The 17,629-nt window shown below is 51.3% G+C and overlaps 1 protein-coding gene across 1 annotated transcript in view; it reads right to left on the reverse strand.

Moving 5' to 3' along the window:
* Positions 1–285: 285 nt before the first annotated feature.
* LOC141065365 (tyrosine-protein kinase-like) overlaps positions 286–17,629 on the reverse strand; it is a 102,286-nt gene continuing 84,942 nt past the window's right edge. The window contains exons 7-9 of the mRNA XM_073557808.1: positions 16,668–16,821; positions 10,680–10,811; positions 286–865 (exon numbers count right to left, since the gene is read on the reverse strand). Of these exons, the coding sequence (XP_073413909.1) occupies positions 666–865; positions 10,680–10,811; positions 16,668–16,821 (486 nt within the window). The 3' untranslated portion in view covers positions 286–665. The remainder of the gene's footprint in view (positions 866–10,679; positions 10,812–16,667; positions 16,822–17,629) is intronic.

Raw genomic sequence — 17,629 nt, forward strand, 5'->3', positions numbered from 1 at the left:
TGTATGGTGGTATTAGTCAGTGTGTGGCGGTATTAGTCAGTCAGTGTGTGGTGGTATTAGTCAGTGTGTGGCGGTATTAGTCAGTCAGCGTGTGGTGGTATTAGTCAGTCAGTGTATGGTGGTATTAGTCAGTGTGTGGCGGTATTAGTCAGTCAGTGTGTGGCGGTATTAGTCAGTGTATGGTGGTATTAGTCAGTGTGTGGCGGTATTAGTCAGTCAGCGTGTGGGGTGGTTACGCTTCTCCAGTTCCTTGTTCTCCTCTGTTCCATCTTTATTACCTCTCACTCTTTTTCTCTTTCCTCGTTTATTGTTATATTTTAGTCTCATTTCTCTGTGTGATCAGTGCGGGATTATTTGTGTGGGGCATTATGTGATGGTGATCGTCCCGCTGCAGAGACGGCCACATCCCTGGAGGGAAACCAGGAATCGTCCTCCCCGAGGTGTCCGCTGTGTGATGGGGTCCTCTGCACAATATGTCCGATCTCAGGATGGTCACCTGCAATGGCCGAGAGCGCCGAAGCCTCCGCCGTCAGCAAGGGATGACAGCACGTAAGTCTCAGTGATGACAGGACGCCGGATGGCGGTTTTATATCACATACGTGTCGGAGCAGATGTGGGGTCCCGTTAGTGGTCATTAGTGTATGGCGCCTCGTCTATAACGGCGCTCACTCCACCACCGCGTCTCCCAGCGTCGGGCTCAGCAGATCCATGAGACATTCCTGAATCCGGGAGAAGGAGGGTCGGGAGGCCGCCTGATATCGCCAGCACATCCTGATCAGGGGCGACATCTTCTCCGGGGTCTCAGGAGGAGGGATCAGATCTTTTTCCTTCAATATGTCCTCACGATATTGACCGTTACTTTTATCTGAGGACGATAGAAATATAAGTGGCGATTACAAGGCCTGCACCCCGCGTACACACAGGACTGACCGTGCGACAATTACACTCCAGTCACCTCCAGAGCTGCACTCACTATTCTGCTGTTACATCGTGTCTTACCCTCCAGTCACCTCCAGAGCTGCACTCACTGTTCTGCTGTTACATCATGTCTTATCCTGCAGTCACCTCCAGAGCTGCACTCACTATTTTGCTGTTACATCATGTCTTATCCTCCAGTCACCTCCAGAGCTGCACTCACTATTCTGCTGTTACATCATGTCTTATCCTCCAGTCACCTCCAGAGCTGCAGTCACTATTCTGTTGTTACATCATGTCTTATACAGTACTCCAGTCACCTCCAGAGCTGCAGTCACTATTCTACTGTTACATCATGTCTTATCCTCCAGTCACCTCCAGAGCTGCAGTCACTATTCTGCTGTTACATCATGTCTTATCCTGCAGTCACCTCCAGAGCTGCACTCACTATTCTGCTGTTACATCATGTCTTATTCTGCAGTCACCTCCAGAGCTGCACTCACTATTCTGCTGTTACATCATGTCTTACCATCCAGTCACCTCCAGAGCTGCACTCACTATTCTACTGTTACATCATGTCTTATCCTCAAGTCACCTCCAGAGCTGCAGTCACTATTCTGCTGTTACATCATGTCTTATACAGTACTCCAGTCACCTTCAGAGCTGCACTCACTATTCTGCTGTTACATCATGTCTTATACAGTACTCCAGTCACCTCCAGAGCTGCAGTCACTATTCTGCTGTTACATCATGTCTTATACAGTACTCCAGTCACCTCCAGAGCTGCAGTCACTATTCTGTTGTTACATCATGTCTTATACAGTACTCCAGTCACCTTCAGAGCTGCACTCACTATTCTGCTGTTACATCATGTCTTATACAGTACTCCAGTCACCTCCAGAGCTGCAGTCACTATTCTGCTGTTATGTTGGCTCTTATCGTCCTCTGAGGTCTGCACTCCGATGACTCCCATCATCCTGCTGTACTGCGGCTGTCAGCATGTCTGACATCAGCCTACAGACGGTGCGGTGTCGGTGTGCCAGCCCCGCAGGACGCAGCACTCTTTATATACAGGAGCTCAAGGTTTCCCGCAGAGACGCCGACCGTAAATCCTCCAAACTGTCCGGTGACAGCCGCGTCCTTCAGGTTCGGGGCTGCTCTCCTTATTGTGATCATCTAGTGAGAGCCACAGGCCATTGTCGCACTGGAGCCCACCCATGTGTGTCCCCTTCTCCTCTTACAGTAAGGAAAAAAGTCTTTAGTCGCCACCAATTGTGCAAGTTCTCCCACTTATAAAGATGAGAGCGGCCTGTAACTGACACCATAGGTGACCACAACTATGAGAGTCACAATGAGGAAACAAATCCAGAAAATCACAGTGTCTGATTTGGGAAGATTTATTTTGCAAATTATGGTGGAATATAAGTATTTGGTCACCTAAAAACATGGAAGATTTCTGGCTCTCACAGACCTGTAACTTCTTTAAGAGGCTCCTCTGTCCTCCACCCATTACCTGTAGTAATGGCGCCTGTCTGACCTTGTTATCAGTATAAAAGACACCTGTGCACACCCTCAAACAGTCACACTCCAAACTCCACTATGGTGAAGACCAAAGAGCTGTCGGAGGACACCAGAAACAAAACTGTAGCCCTGCACCAGGCTGGGAAGACTGAATCTGCAATAGCCAACCAGCTTGGAGTGAAGAAATCAACTGTGGGAGCAATAATTAGAAAATGGAAGACATACAAGACCACTGATAATCTCCCTCGATCTGGTGCTCCACGCAAAATCCCACCCCGTGGGGTCAGAATGATCACAAGAACGGTGAGCAAAAATCCCAGAACCACACGGGGGGACCTAGTGAATGACCTGCATAGAACTGGGACCACCGTAACAAAGGCTACTATCAGTGACACACTATGCCGCCAGGGACTCAGATCCTGCAGTGCCAGACGTGTCCCCCTGCTTAAGCCTGTACATGTCTGGGCCCATCTGAAGTTTGCTAGAAAACATTTGGATTATCCAGAAGAGTATTGGGTGAATGTCATATGGTCTGATGAAACCAAAGTAGAACTGTTTGGTAGAAACACAACTTGTCGTGTTTGGAGGAAAAAGAATACTGAGTTGCATCCATCAAACACCATACCTACTGTAAAGCATGGGGGTGGTAATATCATGGTTTGAGGCTGTTTCTCTGCAAAGGGACCAGGACGACTCATCTGTGTACATTAAAGAATGAATGGGGCCATGTATCGTGAGATTTTGAGTGCAAACCTCCTTCCATCAGCAAGGGCATTGAAGATGAAACATGGATAGCTCTTTCAGCATGATAATGATTCCAAGCACACCGCCAGGGCAACGAAGGAGTGGCTTCATAAGTAGCATATGAAGGTCCTGGAGTGGCCTAGCCAGTCTCCAGCTCTCAACCCCATAAAAAACCTTTGGAGGGATTTGAAAGTCTGTGTTGCCCAGCGACAGGCCCAAAACCTCACTGCTCTAGAGGAGATCTGCATGGAGGAATGGGCCAACATACCACCGACAGTGTGGGCCAACCTTGTGGAGACTTACAGTAAACGTTTGACCGCTGTCATTGCCAACAAAGGATATATCACAAAGTATTGAGATGAACTTTTGTTAATGACCAAATTCTTATTTTCCACCATAACTTACAAAATAAATCTTCCCAAATCAGACAAGGTGATTTTCTGGGTTTGTTTTCTCATTGTGACTCTCATAGTTGTGGTCTACCTATGATGTCAATTACAGGCCGCTCTCATCTTTATAAGTGGGAGAACTTGCACAATTGGTGGCTGACAAAATACTTTTTTCACCTATTTGTATTTCCTTCCTCTCCTCTTCATATACTGTGCCTTAAAAAAGTCTTCTTCCTACAAACTTTTCCACATTTCTCCAGTTACATCCACATACGTAAATGTACTTTATTGGGATTTTCTGTGACACAAATTAACAATTATCTGTGATGTGTAAATGAAATGATAGGTGTACTTGTCAGGAAAATATGAATATGTTTACATTCTATGTACACTTTCCCCATCACGTTAGTGCAGTGTCACACTGAGCTCTATAGCTGCAGTGTCCATCCCCCTACCTCTCGGTTCCCTCTGCCTGTGTGTAATTTGATCCCACTCTTTCCCCCCAGCACAACCAGGAAGTAAAGGTTGTAGCACATGTTCTTCTGTCTAACCAAACTAGAATATAATAATGCAGGATAGGCATAGAGTCAGGAAACTTATATTTTTGGCATCTGCATATTTAGAGCTACCCACAGCGGCGTTTCCTGGCTTATGTGCCCATCAGGAATCGTGAAAAGGGTTCCTGCCATCCACTAGCCCGCAGGTAGTTCTTGTTTGGTATCGATAGAAAGATAAATTTGCAAGAGATAACATGATACTTCAGTCAACACCCTGTGAGTCTCGCAGCCACAGTTATGGCACTCATAAGTTTTCTAGTAATTTTCAAAAGGGGAGTATATTCCCTAGCTCTGCCCACCCAGTGAGGTCAGCCAGAAGAAAGTATAAGGCTAGGATGCCGAATTAGGAAGTTGTCATTTGCCCGGGTTGCCAGCTAGGAAGTTGTGCTGATAGACTATTTTCTCTTGGGGAAGGCGCCCCTCCTCCCTCTCCTCTATACGGCGTGCCATGGACTCATAAGTGTAAGTTCTTATTTTAATCCACTTTACTTTGTAATTGTCTGTATATACTGTATCTTGTCTCGTTTGTAACATCTTTTATATTTTTGTAAACACTGCCTATCCCTTCTGGAGTAAATCTATAAATTTACTAGTTTTGTTTCTCCTTGCTCTCTAACGTACCGCCACGACCTCCGCGCTAACTACGCTAACGTGTGGGTTGACTCCTGACCCGTTATTGCTTTTTATGTAGAATAAGGAGATGGTGTCAGCAAAGTGTTCCGTGGATTTGGTAGACTCTGGCAGTGACAGAACGGAGGTTTTATATGTGTATTACCCACCCTGAGTCTGGGGACATACTTACCGCCCTCCCTGCAGAGTTCCCAATAGCCATTCCACGGCAGGGCAGCCTTTCTGGTGACTACTTATCCTAGGTGTAGTTCCCTGACTGACCTGAAGGTAAGGGGGGCACCAAAGAGCTGCAAGTTCCAAAACTGGAACTGAAGGTGGAAACAAAAGTTGTGGGTAGTTATATAACCCACAACCATGAATAAATAGTACATTTGTGACAATTGGTGGGATATAATAAGTCCATAACAACTGGGGGCAACCTCACACCCCCAGTTCATGACAGTACTAATTATTGTAAAGTATAAATCTGAGTATTGTGAAGTCTATTTGCCTTCATCCCCCCTAAATAAGATCCTGAGTGACATATCACCCCCAGCAGTCACATAATTAGCACACTGCGTCCCCCTGATGTGATTACTTCTCAGTATAACTACAGCTGTTCTGTGAAGGCCTCAGAGGTTTGTGTGAGAACATTGGGGATCAAACAGCATCATGAAAACCAAGGAGCTCACCAGACAGGTCAGGGATAACGTTGTGGAGAAGAGGAAAGCAGGGTTAGGTTATAACAAATTGTCCAAGCTCTGAACATCTTACAGAACATCAATCCATTATCCAAAAATGGAAGGAGTATAGCACAACTGCAAACCTACCAAGACATGGCCGTCCACCTAACCTGACATCCAGACAAGGAGAGCATTGATTAGAGAGCAGCAGACAGACTGATGGTCACTGATGAGGAGCTGCAGATCTGGGGTCACACTAGCTTACAATACGGTCGGGTACTATGCGAGAAAACATCACATAGCACTCGGCCCAGTGTTAGGCTGTGTGCCCACGTAGCGTTTTTTTTAAGCATTTTTGATGCGTTTTTCGGGGTCAAAACGCATCAAAAACGCTTAAAAGAAGCATCCCATTCATTTAAATGCATTTTGGCCATTTTGTGCCAATGGATGTGTTTTTTACCGCTAAGGAAACGCTTAGCGGTAAAAAAACGCAGCGTGTTCATTAATTTCCGCTTAGGTCTGCGTTTTTGGCTATTTGCGCACGTTTTCTGGGAAGGAGAACCCGTTTCCTGAGCGCTTAAAAAACGCTACATGGGCACATAGCCCACATCTGTGAATATTTTCTCATGCCGAATCAGCATGCGTGAATGATCACAGCATGCTGTGATTGGCACCGAGATTCGGCCGAGTCTCGGATCACTCGCACCCATATAAGTCTATGGGTACGAGTGACACAACGCAGATCACTCTGTTATCATCCAAGTGCTGTGCGATATACGCCGATGCTGGCAGCGGAGGAGATGGAGAAATTAGTTTCTCTGCCTCCTCCGCAGCTGTTCTCCGATTCTCTCTGAGCGAGAGGCTCGGAGCACAGTCGCAGGACACTCGGCTCCTACTTGCAGCAGAGCAGGAGCCGAGGGTCATTAGCATATTGCATCCGATGAGCTCGCATCACATGCCATACGCTAGTGTGACCCCGGCCTTAGTTCTATACTCCACAAATTTTGTCTTCATGAAACAGCGGCAAGAAGAAAGATATTTCTGAAAGCCAAAAGAAGTCCCATGTGGGGAACCCAGCGAGCATGAGGAAGAAGGGGCTCTGGTCAGATGAGACCAAAGGAGAATTGTTTAACTTAAATGCAAAACGCATTGTGTGTCGGAACACTGACACTGCAGATCATCCTGAAAACACCATCCCCATCATCACACATGATGGCAGCATCCTGCTGTGGGGAGACTTTTCTTCAGCAGGGGCAGGGAAGCTGGTCAGAGGTGATGGGAAGATGGATGGAGGTAAATACAGGGTGATCCTGGAGGAAAACCTGTTAGAGAATGCAGGAGACATGAGACCAAGGAGTAGGTTCTCCTTCCAGCAGGACAACCACCCTCAACATCCTGCCAGAGCTACAATGGAGGGTTTAGATCAGAGCATATTCCTGTGTGTGAGCGGCGCAGTCACCGTCCAGACCCAAAACCCAGAGAATCTGTGATAAGACGTGAAAATTACTGATCACAGACGTCTCCATCCAATGTCACTGAGCGAGAGCGAGGGGGCAAAATGTCACCTCTAGATGTGCAAAGCTGAAGAGACAGACCCCAAAGACTGCCGAGAAAGGTGGAGAGACAGATGCCAAAAGACTGCAGAGAAAGGTGGAGAGACAGACCCCAAAAGACTGCAGCAGGGAAAGGTGGAGAGACAGACCCCAAAAGACTTCAGGGAAAGCTGGAGAGACAGACCCCAAAAGACTGCTGAGAAAGATGGGAGAGACAGACCCCAAATGACTTCAGGGAAAGCTGGAGAGACAGACCCAAAAAGACTGCAGAGAGGGATGGGAGAGACAGACCCCAAAAGACTGCAGGGAAAGGTGGAGAAACAGACCCCAAAGACTGCAGGGAAAGGGGGAGAGACGGACCCCAAAAGACTACAGAGAAAGCTGGAGAGACAGACCCCAAAAGACTGCACAGAATGGTGAGAGAGACAGACCCCAAAACACTGCAGCGAAAACTGGAGAGACAGAGCCCAAAAGACTGCAGAGAAAGGTTGGAGAGACAGACCCCAAAAGACTGCAGAGGAAGGAGGAGAGAACGACCCCAAAAGACTGCAGAGAAAAGTGGAGAGACAGACCCCAAAAGACTGCAGAGAAAGATGGGAGAGACAGACCCCAAAAGACTGCAGAGGAAGGAGGAGAGAACGACCCCAAAAGACTGCAGAGAAAGGTGGAGAGACAGACCCCAAAAGACTGCAGAGAAAGATGGGAGAGACAGACCCCAAAAGACTTCAGGGAAAGCTGGAGAGACAGACCCCAAAAGACTGCAGAGAAAGATGGGAGAGACAGACCTCAAAAGACTGCAGGGAAAGGTGGAGAGACAGACCCCAAAAGACTGCAGAGAAAGATGGGAGAGACAGACCCCAAAAGACTTCAGGGAAAGCTGGAGAGACAGACCCCAAAAGACTGCAGAGAAAGATGGGAGAGACAGACCCCAAAAGACTGCAGGGAAAGGTCGAGAGACAGACCCCAAAAGACTGCAGAGAAAGGTGGAGAGACGGACCCCAAAAGACTGCAGAGAAAGATGGGAGAGACAGACCCCAAAAGACTGCAGGGAAAGGTCGAGAGACAGACCCCAAAGACTGCAGGGAAAGGTGGAGAGACGGACCCCAAAAGACTGCAGAGAAAGCTGAAGAGACAGACCCCAAAAGACTGCACAGAAAGGTGAGAGAGACAGACCCCAAAAGACTGCAGAGTAAACTGGAGAGACAGACCCCAAAAGACTGCAGAGAAAGGTGGGAGAGACAGACCCCAAAAGACTGCAGAAGGTGGAGAGACAGACCCCAAAAGACTGCAGAGAAAGATGAGAGACAGCCCCCAAAAAACTGCAGAGAAAGGTGGGAGAGACAGACCCCAAAAGACTGCAGAAGAAGGTGGAGAGACAGACCCCAAAAGACTGCAGAGAAAGGTGGGAGAGACAGACCCCAAAAGACTGCAGAGAAAGGTGGGAGAGACAGACCCCAAAAGACTGCAGAGAAAGGTGGAGAGACAGACCCCAAAAGACTGCAGAGAAAGGTGGGAGAGACAGACCCCAAAAGACTGCAGAGAAAGGTTGGAGAGACAGACCCCAAAAGACTGCAGAGAAAGGTGGGAGAGACAGACCCCAAAAGACTGCACAGAAAGGTGGGAGAGACAGATCCCAAAAGACTGCAGAGAAAGATGAGAGAGACAGCCCCCAAAAAACTGCAGAAGAAGGTGGAGAGACAGACCCCAAAAGACTGCAGAGAAAGATGAGAGAGACAGCCCCCAAAAAAACTGCAGAAGAAGGTGGAGAGACAGACCCCAAAAGACTGCAGAGAAAGATGAGAGAGACAGCCCCCAAAAAAACTGCAGAGAAAGGTGGATAGACAGACCACAAAAGACTGCAGAGAAAGATGAGAGAGACAGACCCCAAAAGACTGCAGAGAAAGATGAGAGAGACAGACCCCAAAAGACTGCAGAGAAAGATGAGAGAGACAGACCCCAAAAGACTGCTGAGAAAGATGAGAGAGACAGCCCCCAAAAAACTGCAGAGAAAGGTGGAGAGACAGACCACAAAAGACTGCAGAGAAAGGTGGAGAGACAGACCACAAAAGACTGCAGAGAAAGATGAGAGAGACAAACCTCAAAAGACTGCAGAGAAAGGTCAGAACCCAAAAGACTGCAGAGAAAGGTTGGAGAGACAGACCCCAAAAGACTGCAGAGTAAGGTGGAGAGACAGACCCCAAATAATTGCAGAGAAAGGTAGAGAGACAAACCCAAAAAGACTGCAGAGAAAGGTGGGAGAGACAGACCCCAAAAGACTGCAGAGAAAGGTAGAGAGACAAACCCAAAAAGACTGCAGAGAAAGGTGGGAGAGACAGACCCGAAAAGACTGCAAGAGAAAGGTGGAGAGACAGACCCCAAAAGACTGAAGAGAAAGGTGGCCTTAAAAAGTACTGACTCAGGGGCTGAATATTAATGCACGGAACAACTGTCAGGTTTAGATTTGTATAATAATTAGTACACCCCGTGTCTTGTCCGTTACACGTCTCATATTTGTTACTTTGTATCACAAAAAATCCCAATAAAATACATTTAAGTTTGTGGTGTAACGTGAGAAATGTGGAAAAGTTCACGAGTATGAAGACTTTTTCAAGGCCCAGTATCCGTCCCTTTCATATACTTGTTTCCTCCCCTCCTCTGTTTCTTGTGTCCGTTCCTTCCGCTTGGTCTTATATTTCAGATTTCACACTCTGATCTCCTCCGTTCCTCCTGCGTCCTAACCCGTCCTTCTATGTTCCTCCTGTGTGTTACTTTGTCCTCCCCATCCTTCATCATTCTTCGTCCTATTCCAACTTCCTCTGTTCTAGCCAATCCTACTTCGTCCTACTCCATCCTCCTCCATCCTCCTCCATCCTCCTCCATCCTCCTCTGTCTTACTTTTATCTTCCTCAATTCTACTCCATCCTCCTCTGTCCTACTCCGTCCTGCTCTGGCCTATTCCATTCTCCTCCTTCCTCCTCCGTCCTCAGTCCCTCTCCATTCCACTCAGTCCTTCTTCATTCCCCTCAGACCCCCTGCGTCCTACTCTGTCCTCCTCCATCCCTCTCCGTCCTCCTGTCCTCAGTCCCCCCTGAGTACTCCTTCATCCTCCTCCTCAGTACCCCTCCGTCCTCCTCCATCCCTCTCCGTCCTCCTGTCCTCAGTCCCCCTGAGTACTCCTTCATCCTCCTCCTCAGTACCCCTCCGTCCTCCTCCATCCCTCTCCGTCCTCCTGTCCTCAGTCTCCCCTGAGTACTCCTTCATCCTCCTCCTCAGTACCCCTCCGTCCTCCTCCTTCCACCTTCCTCCTCCGTCCTCAGTCCCCCTCCATCCTCCTAGGTCCTACTCCGTCCTGCTCAGTCCTCCTCCATCCTAATCCGTCCACTCTCTGTCCTCCTTTGTCCTCATCCTTACTCTGTCCTCCTCCGTCCTGCTCTGTCCTCCTAAGGCCTCCTCCATCCCTCTCCATCCTCCTCCATCCTCATTCCTCCTGAGTCCCACTGCATATTCCTCCATCCTACGCCTTCCTCCTCTGTCCTCAGTCCCCCTCCATCTCCCTCAGATCCCCTCAGTCCTCCTTCCTACTCCGTCCTCATTTGTCCTCCTCCATCCTACTCTGTCTTCCTCAGTCCTCCTCCATGCCTCTCGTCCCCCTCTGTCCCCCTGCGTCCTCCTTCTAATTTAACCATTGTCCATTCTCTCGCGCCCCACCTGGGAATGGTGGTCTTCCGTAGGTGATGATTTCCACCAGCAGGACTCCATATGACCAGATGTCTGACTTGCTGGTGTATTTCTGCACATGGAAAACCTCTGGTGCCGTCCACTTAATGGGAATCTGAGCGTCTGGGGAAAAGCGGGGATATAAGGGTTAAACGTCTTGGATATGTGATGTCCACACGGGGGCCTCACCCCCACATTATAGTGTCGGCAGATCTGGACAACCCTCATCATCCCCCATCCTTACTGTCTTATTAATCATATTGGTGGTCACTAATTAATTAATACTTTGGTAATTACAGTCATATGATAAAATAAGTACACCCCATAGACAATGGATTGATGGCTTGTCGGCCGTCCCTCCACCTCTAGATTATTCGTATGATGGAGGTTCTGCTCCCAACCATCCCTGGTCCATGTGATCCCCGGATAAGACCACGTACATGTTAGACTCCGCGCCTCACCTAAAAAGTCTTCACACCCCTGGTACAATGCCAGGTCTTTGCCATGTATGAAAATCATTCCAGGAATGTTTCCCCTTTCAATGTTGCCCATAATCTGCAGCTATCCACTGAGAAACAAACATCTCGGATTGATGATCTTTGCCAACTCCTCCTTACAGAAGCTCCACATTGCGGGGACATCTCCTGTGTACGGCGCCCTCTTCAGGACACAACAGATTGCGGGACATCTCCTGTGTACGGCGCCCTCTTCAGGACACAACAGATTGCGGGACATCTCCTGTGTACGGCGCCCTCTTCAGGTCACCACAGATTGTGGGGACATCTCCTGTGTACGGCGCCCTCTTCAGGTCACCACACATCGCGGGGACATCTCCTGTGTACGGCGCCCTCTTCAGGACACAACAGATTGCGGGACATCTCCTGTGTACGGCGCCCTCTTCAGGTCACCACAGATTGTGGGGACATCTCCTGTGTACGGCGCCCTCTTCAGGTCACCACACATCGCGGGGACATCTCCTGTGTACGGCGCCCTCTTCAGGACACAACAGATTGCGGGGACATCTCCTGTGTACGGCGCCCTCTTCAGGACACAACAGATTGCGGGACATCTCCTGTGTACGGCGCCCTCTTCAGGACACCACAGATTGCGGGGACATCTCCTGTGTACAGCGCCCTCTTCAGGTCACCACACATCGCGGGGACATCTCCTGTGTACGGCGCCCTCTTCAGGACACAACAGATTGCGGGGACATCTCCTGTGTACGGCGCCCTCTTCAGGTCACCACAGATTGCGGGACATCTCCTGTGTACGGCGCCCTCTTCAGGACACAACAGATTGCGGGACATCTCCTGTGTACGGCGCCCTCTTCAGGACACCACAGATTGCGGGGACATCTCCTGTGTACAGCGCCCTCTTCAGGTCACCACACATCGCGGGGACATCTCCTGTGTACGGCGCCCTCTTCAGGACACAACAGATTGCGGGGACATCTCCTGTGTACAGCACCCTCTTCAGGTCACCACAGATTGCGGGGACATCTCCTGTGTACAGCGTCCTCTTCAGGTCACCACAGATTGCGGGGACATCTCCTGTGTACAGCGCCCTCTTCAGGTCACCACACATCGCGGGGACATCTCCTGTGTACGGCGTCCTCTTCAGGACACCACAGATTGCGGGGACATCTCCTGTGTACAGCGCCCTCTTCAGGTCACCACAGATTGCGGGGACATCTCCTGTGTACAGCGTCCTCTTCAGGACACCACAGATTGCGGGGACATCTCCTGTGTACAGCGCCCTCTTCAGGTCACCACACATCGCGGGGACATCTCCTGTGTACGGCGCCCTCTTCAGGACACAACAGATTGCGGGGACATCTCCTGTGTACGGCGTCCTCTTCAGGTCACCACAGATTGCGGGGACATCTCCTGTGTACAGCGCCCTCTTCAGGTCACCACACATCGCGGGGACATCTCCTGTGTACGGCGTCCTCTTCAGGACACCACAGATTGCGGGGACATCTCCTGTGTACAGCGCCCTCTTCAGGTCACCACACATCGCGGGGACATCTCCTGTGTACGGCGTCCTCTTCAGGACACCACAGATTGCGGGGACATCTCCTGTGTACAGCGCCCTCTTCAGGTCACCACACATCGCGGGGACATCTCCTGTGTACGGCGCCCTCTTCAGGACACAACAGATTGTGGGGACATCTCCTGTGTACGGCGTCCTCTTCAGGACACCACAGATTGCGGGGACATCTCCTGTGTACAGCGCCCTCTTCAGGTCACCACACATCGCGGGGACATCTCCTGTGTACGGCGCCCTCTTCAGGACACAACAGATTGCGGGGACATCTCCTGTGTACGGCGCCCTCTTCATGTCACCACACATCGCGGGGACATCTCCTGTGTACGGCGCCCTCTTCAGGTCACCACAGATTGTGGGGACATCTCCTGTGTACGGCGCCCTCTTCAGGTCACCACAGATTGCGGGGACATCTCCTGTGTACGGCGCCCTCTTCAGGACACAACAGATTGCGGGGACATCTCCTGTGTACGGCGTCCTCTTCAGGTCACCACACATCGCGGGGACATCTCCTGTGTACGGCGCCCTCTTCAGGTCACCACAGATTGTGGGGACATCTCCTGTGTACGGCGCCCTCTTCAGGTCACCACAGATTGTGGGGACATCTCCTGTGTACGGCGCCCTCTTCAGGTCACCACAGATTGCGGGGACATCTCCTGTGTACGGCGTCCTCTTCAGGTCACCACACATCGCGGGGACATCTCCTGTGTACGGCGCCCTCTTCAGGTCACCACAGATTGTGGGGACATCTCCTGTGTACGGCGTCCTCTTCAGGTCACCACAGATTGCGGGGACATCTCCTGTGTACGGCGCCCTCTTCAGGACACAACAGATTGCGGGGACATCTCCTGTGTACGGCGTCCTCTTCAGGTCACCACACATCGCGGGGACATCTCCTGTGTACGGCGCCCTCTTCAGGTCACCACAGATTGTGGGGACATCTCCTGTGTACGGCGCCCTCTTCAGGTCACCACAGATTGTGGGGACATCTCCTGTGTACGGCGCCCTCTTCAGGTCACCACAGATTGCGGGGACATCTCCTGTGTACGGCGCCCTCTTCAGGACACAACAGATTGCGGGACATCTCCTGTGTACGACGCCCTCTTCAGGTCACCACAGATTGCGGGGACATCTCCTGTGTACGGCGTCCTCTTCAGGTCACCACACATCGCGGGGACATCTCCTGTGTACGGCGCCCTCTTCAGGACACCACAGATTGCGGGGACATCTCCTGTGTACGGCGTCCTCTTCAGGTCACCACACATCGCGGGGACATCTCCTGTGTACGGCGCCCTCTTCAGGACACCACAGATTGCGGGACATCTCCTGTGTACGGCGCCCTCTTCAGGACACAACAGATTGCGGGACATCTCCTGTGTACGACGCCCTCTTCAGGTCACCACAGATTGCGGGGACATCTCCTGTGTACGGCGCCCTCTTCAGGTCACCACACATCTCGGGGACATCTCCTGTGTACAGCGCCCTCTTCAGGACACAACAGATTGCGGGACATCTCCTGTGTACGGCGCCCTCTTCAGGTCACCACAGATTGTGGGGACATCTCCTGTGTACGGCGCCCTCTTCAGGTCACCACAGATTGCGGGACATCTCCTGTGTACGGCGCCCTCTTCAGGACACAACAGATTGCGGGACATCTCCTGTGTACGACGCCCTCTTCAGGTCACCACAGATTGCGGGGACATCTCCTGTGTACGGCGCCCTCTTCAGGTCACCACACATCTCGGGGACATCTCCTGTGTACAGCGCCCTCTTCAGGACACAACAGATTGCGGGACATCTCCTGTGTACGGCGCCCTCTTCAGGTCACCACAGATTGTGGGGACATCTCCTGTGTACGGCGCCCTCTTCAGGACACCACAGATTGCGGGACATCTCCTGTGTACGGCGCCCTCTTCAGGACACCACAGATTGCGGGGACATCTCCTGTGTACAGCGTCCTCTTCAGGACACCACAGATTGCGGGGACATCTCCTGTGTACGGCGCCCTCTTCAGGTCACCACACATCGCGGGGACATCTCCTGTGTACGGCGCCCTCTTCAGGTCACCACAGATTGCGGGGACATCTCCTGTGTACGGCGTCCTCTTCAGGTCACCACAGATTGCGGGGACATCTCCTGTGTACAGCGTCCTCTTCAGGTCACCACAGATTGCGGGGACACCTCCTGTGTACAGCGCCCTCTTCAGGTCACCACAGATTGCGGGGACATCTCCTGTGTACAGCGTCCTCTTCAGGTCACCACAGATTGCGGGGACATCTCCTGTGTACAGCGCCCTCTTCAGGACACCACAGATTGCGGGGACATCTCCTGTGTACAGCGTCCTCTTCAGGTCACCACAGATTGCGGGGACATCTCCTGTGTACGGCGCCCTCTTCAGGTCACCACAGATTGCGGGGACATCTCCTGTGTACGGCGCCCTCTTCAGGACACCACAGATTGCGGGACATCTCCTGTGTACGGCGCCCTCTTCAGGACACCACAGATTGCGGGGACATCTCCTGTGTACAGCGTTCTCTTCAGGTCACCACAGATTGCGGGGACATCTCCCGTGTACGGCGTCCTCTTCAGGTCACCACAGATTGCGGGGACATCTCCTGTGTACGGCGCCCTCTTCAGGTCACCACAGATTGCGGGGACATCTCCTGTGTACGGCGCCCTCTTCAGGTCACCACAGATTGCGGGGACATCTCCTGTGTACAGCGCCCTCTTCAGGTCACCACAGATTTCGGGGACATCTCCTGTGTACAGCGCCCTCTTCAGGACACCATAGATTGCGGGGACATCTGTGTACAGCGCCCTCTTCAGGACACCATAGATTGCGGGGACATCTCCTGTGTACGGCGCCCTCTTCAGGTCACCACAGATTGCGGGGACATCTCCTGTGTACAGCGCCCTCTTCAGGACACCACAGATTGTGGGGGCATCTCCTGTGTACGGCGCCCTCTTCAGGTCACCACAGATTTCGGGGACATCTCCTGTGTACAGCGCCCTCTTCAGGTCACCACAGATTTCGGGGACATCTCCTGTGTACAGCGCCCTCTTCAGGACACCATAGATTGCGGGGACATCTGTGTACAGCGCCCTCTTCAGGACACCATAGATTGCGGGGACTTCTCCTGTGTACGGCGCCCTCTTCAGGTCACCACAGATTACGGGGACATCTCCTGTGTACAGCGCCCTCTTCAGGACACCACAGATTGTGGGGGCATCTCCCGTGTACGGCGTCCTCTTCAGGTCGCTGTATGGAGAATATGAAGATTGTGGTCACATGCCGGACACAGCCAGGACTGGACAGAGATTCCTGCAGCTCCTCTAATGTTGCTGTTGTCTCTTGTCGCATCCAGTGACATTTTCTTTCTTCAATATTTCGGGGACGTCCAGTTCTGGGTAATGTCACTGTTGTGCGGGATTTCAGCCCCTTCTTGGTGCTGTCTTCACGGTGTCCCTGGTAAATCTGATGCCTGGGAAATGTTCCTTCTCCTGACTGACAACTTTCCACACTGAGATCCTTGGCTGTGTTGTCAGCTGTTTATAGACCAGAAAATGTCAGGAAAATCCTCCTAGAACAGCCACATTTTCACTGGGGCTAATCAGAATCACTGTACATGACGGCGGCCGAGCGCTGACTACTATGTAACATGAGGGGAAATGTGATTGGCTGTAATTATGAGGGTGCTAACACTTATGCAACCACATTATTGTAGGTTGCTTATTTTTACTTTCCCATCAAAATGATTTCCATTTGTTCCTCTCAGGGTTTGTTCAGATTACAGCGACATTAGAAGGGGAAAGTCCTGAGATGGATCTGTAGCCGGATTATTTTACATGACCCTTACCCTGGAATATTACAGGGGTGTGTAGACTTTATTTTATGCCCCGTACATATAATCTGTGGCAATTAGTGAGTGTCACCTGCTGTGATGGCCATGGAGGTGCTGTCCATGAAACGTGCCAGGCCGAAGTCTCCGATCTTACAGGACATCATGGCTGACAGGAGGATGTTCTCGGCCCGCAGGTCCCGGTGGACGCAGCCCTTCCGCTCCATGTAATCCATTCCTTGGGAGATCTGCGGAGAGTGAGGACAGATCCCTCACACCTGATCTCCCGGACATGTGATGAGGCACTGACGTGTGAGGAGGCACTGACCTATGAGGAGGCACTGACGTGTGATGAGGCACTGACGTGTGAGGAGGCACTGACGTGTGAAGAGGCGCTGACGTATGATACGATACACTTTATTAATCCCGAGGGAAATAATGGAGGAGGCACTGACGTGTGAGGAGGCGCTGACGTGTAAGGAGGCGCTGACGTGTGAGGAGGCGCTGATGCGTGAGGAGGCGCTGATGTGTGAGGAGACGCTGACGTGTGAGGAGGCGCTGATGTGTGAGGAGGCGCTGACGTATGATACGATACACTTTATTGATCCCGAGGAAAATAATGGAGGAGGCACTGACGTGTGAGGAGGCACTGACGTGTGAGGAAGCACTGACGTGTGAGGAGGCACTGACGAGTGAGGAGGCACTGACGAGTGAGAAGGCACTGACGTGTGAGGAGACACTGACCTATGAGGAGGCACTGACGTGTGAGGAGGCACTGACATGTGAGGAGGTACTGATGCATGAGGAGACACTGATGTGTGAGGTGGCACCGACGTGTGAGGAGGCACTGACATGTGAGGAGGTACTGACGCATGAGGAGACACTGATGTGTGAGGAGGCACCGACGTGTGAGGAGGCACTGACATGTGAGGAGACACTGACGAATGAGGAGGCATTGACATGTGAGGAGGTACTGACATGTGAGGAGGCACTGACGTGTGAGGAGACACTGACCTATGAGGAGGCACTGACGTGTGAGGAGGCACTGACATGTGA

Source organism: Dendrobates tinctorius, unplaced genomic scaffold (assembly GCF_039654945.1).
Source record: "Dendrobates tinctorius isolate UK_male_01 unplaced genomic scaffold, ASM3965494v1 ptg000251l, whole genome shotgun sequence".
In the NCBI taxonomy this organism is placed as follows: domain Eukaryota; kingdom Metazoa; phylum Chordata; class Amphibia; order Anura; family Dendrobatidae; genus Dendrobates; species Dendrobates tinctorius.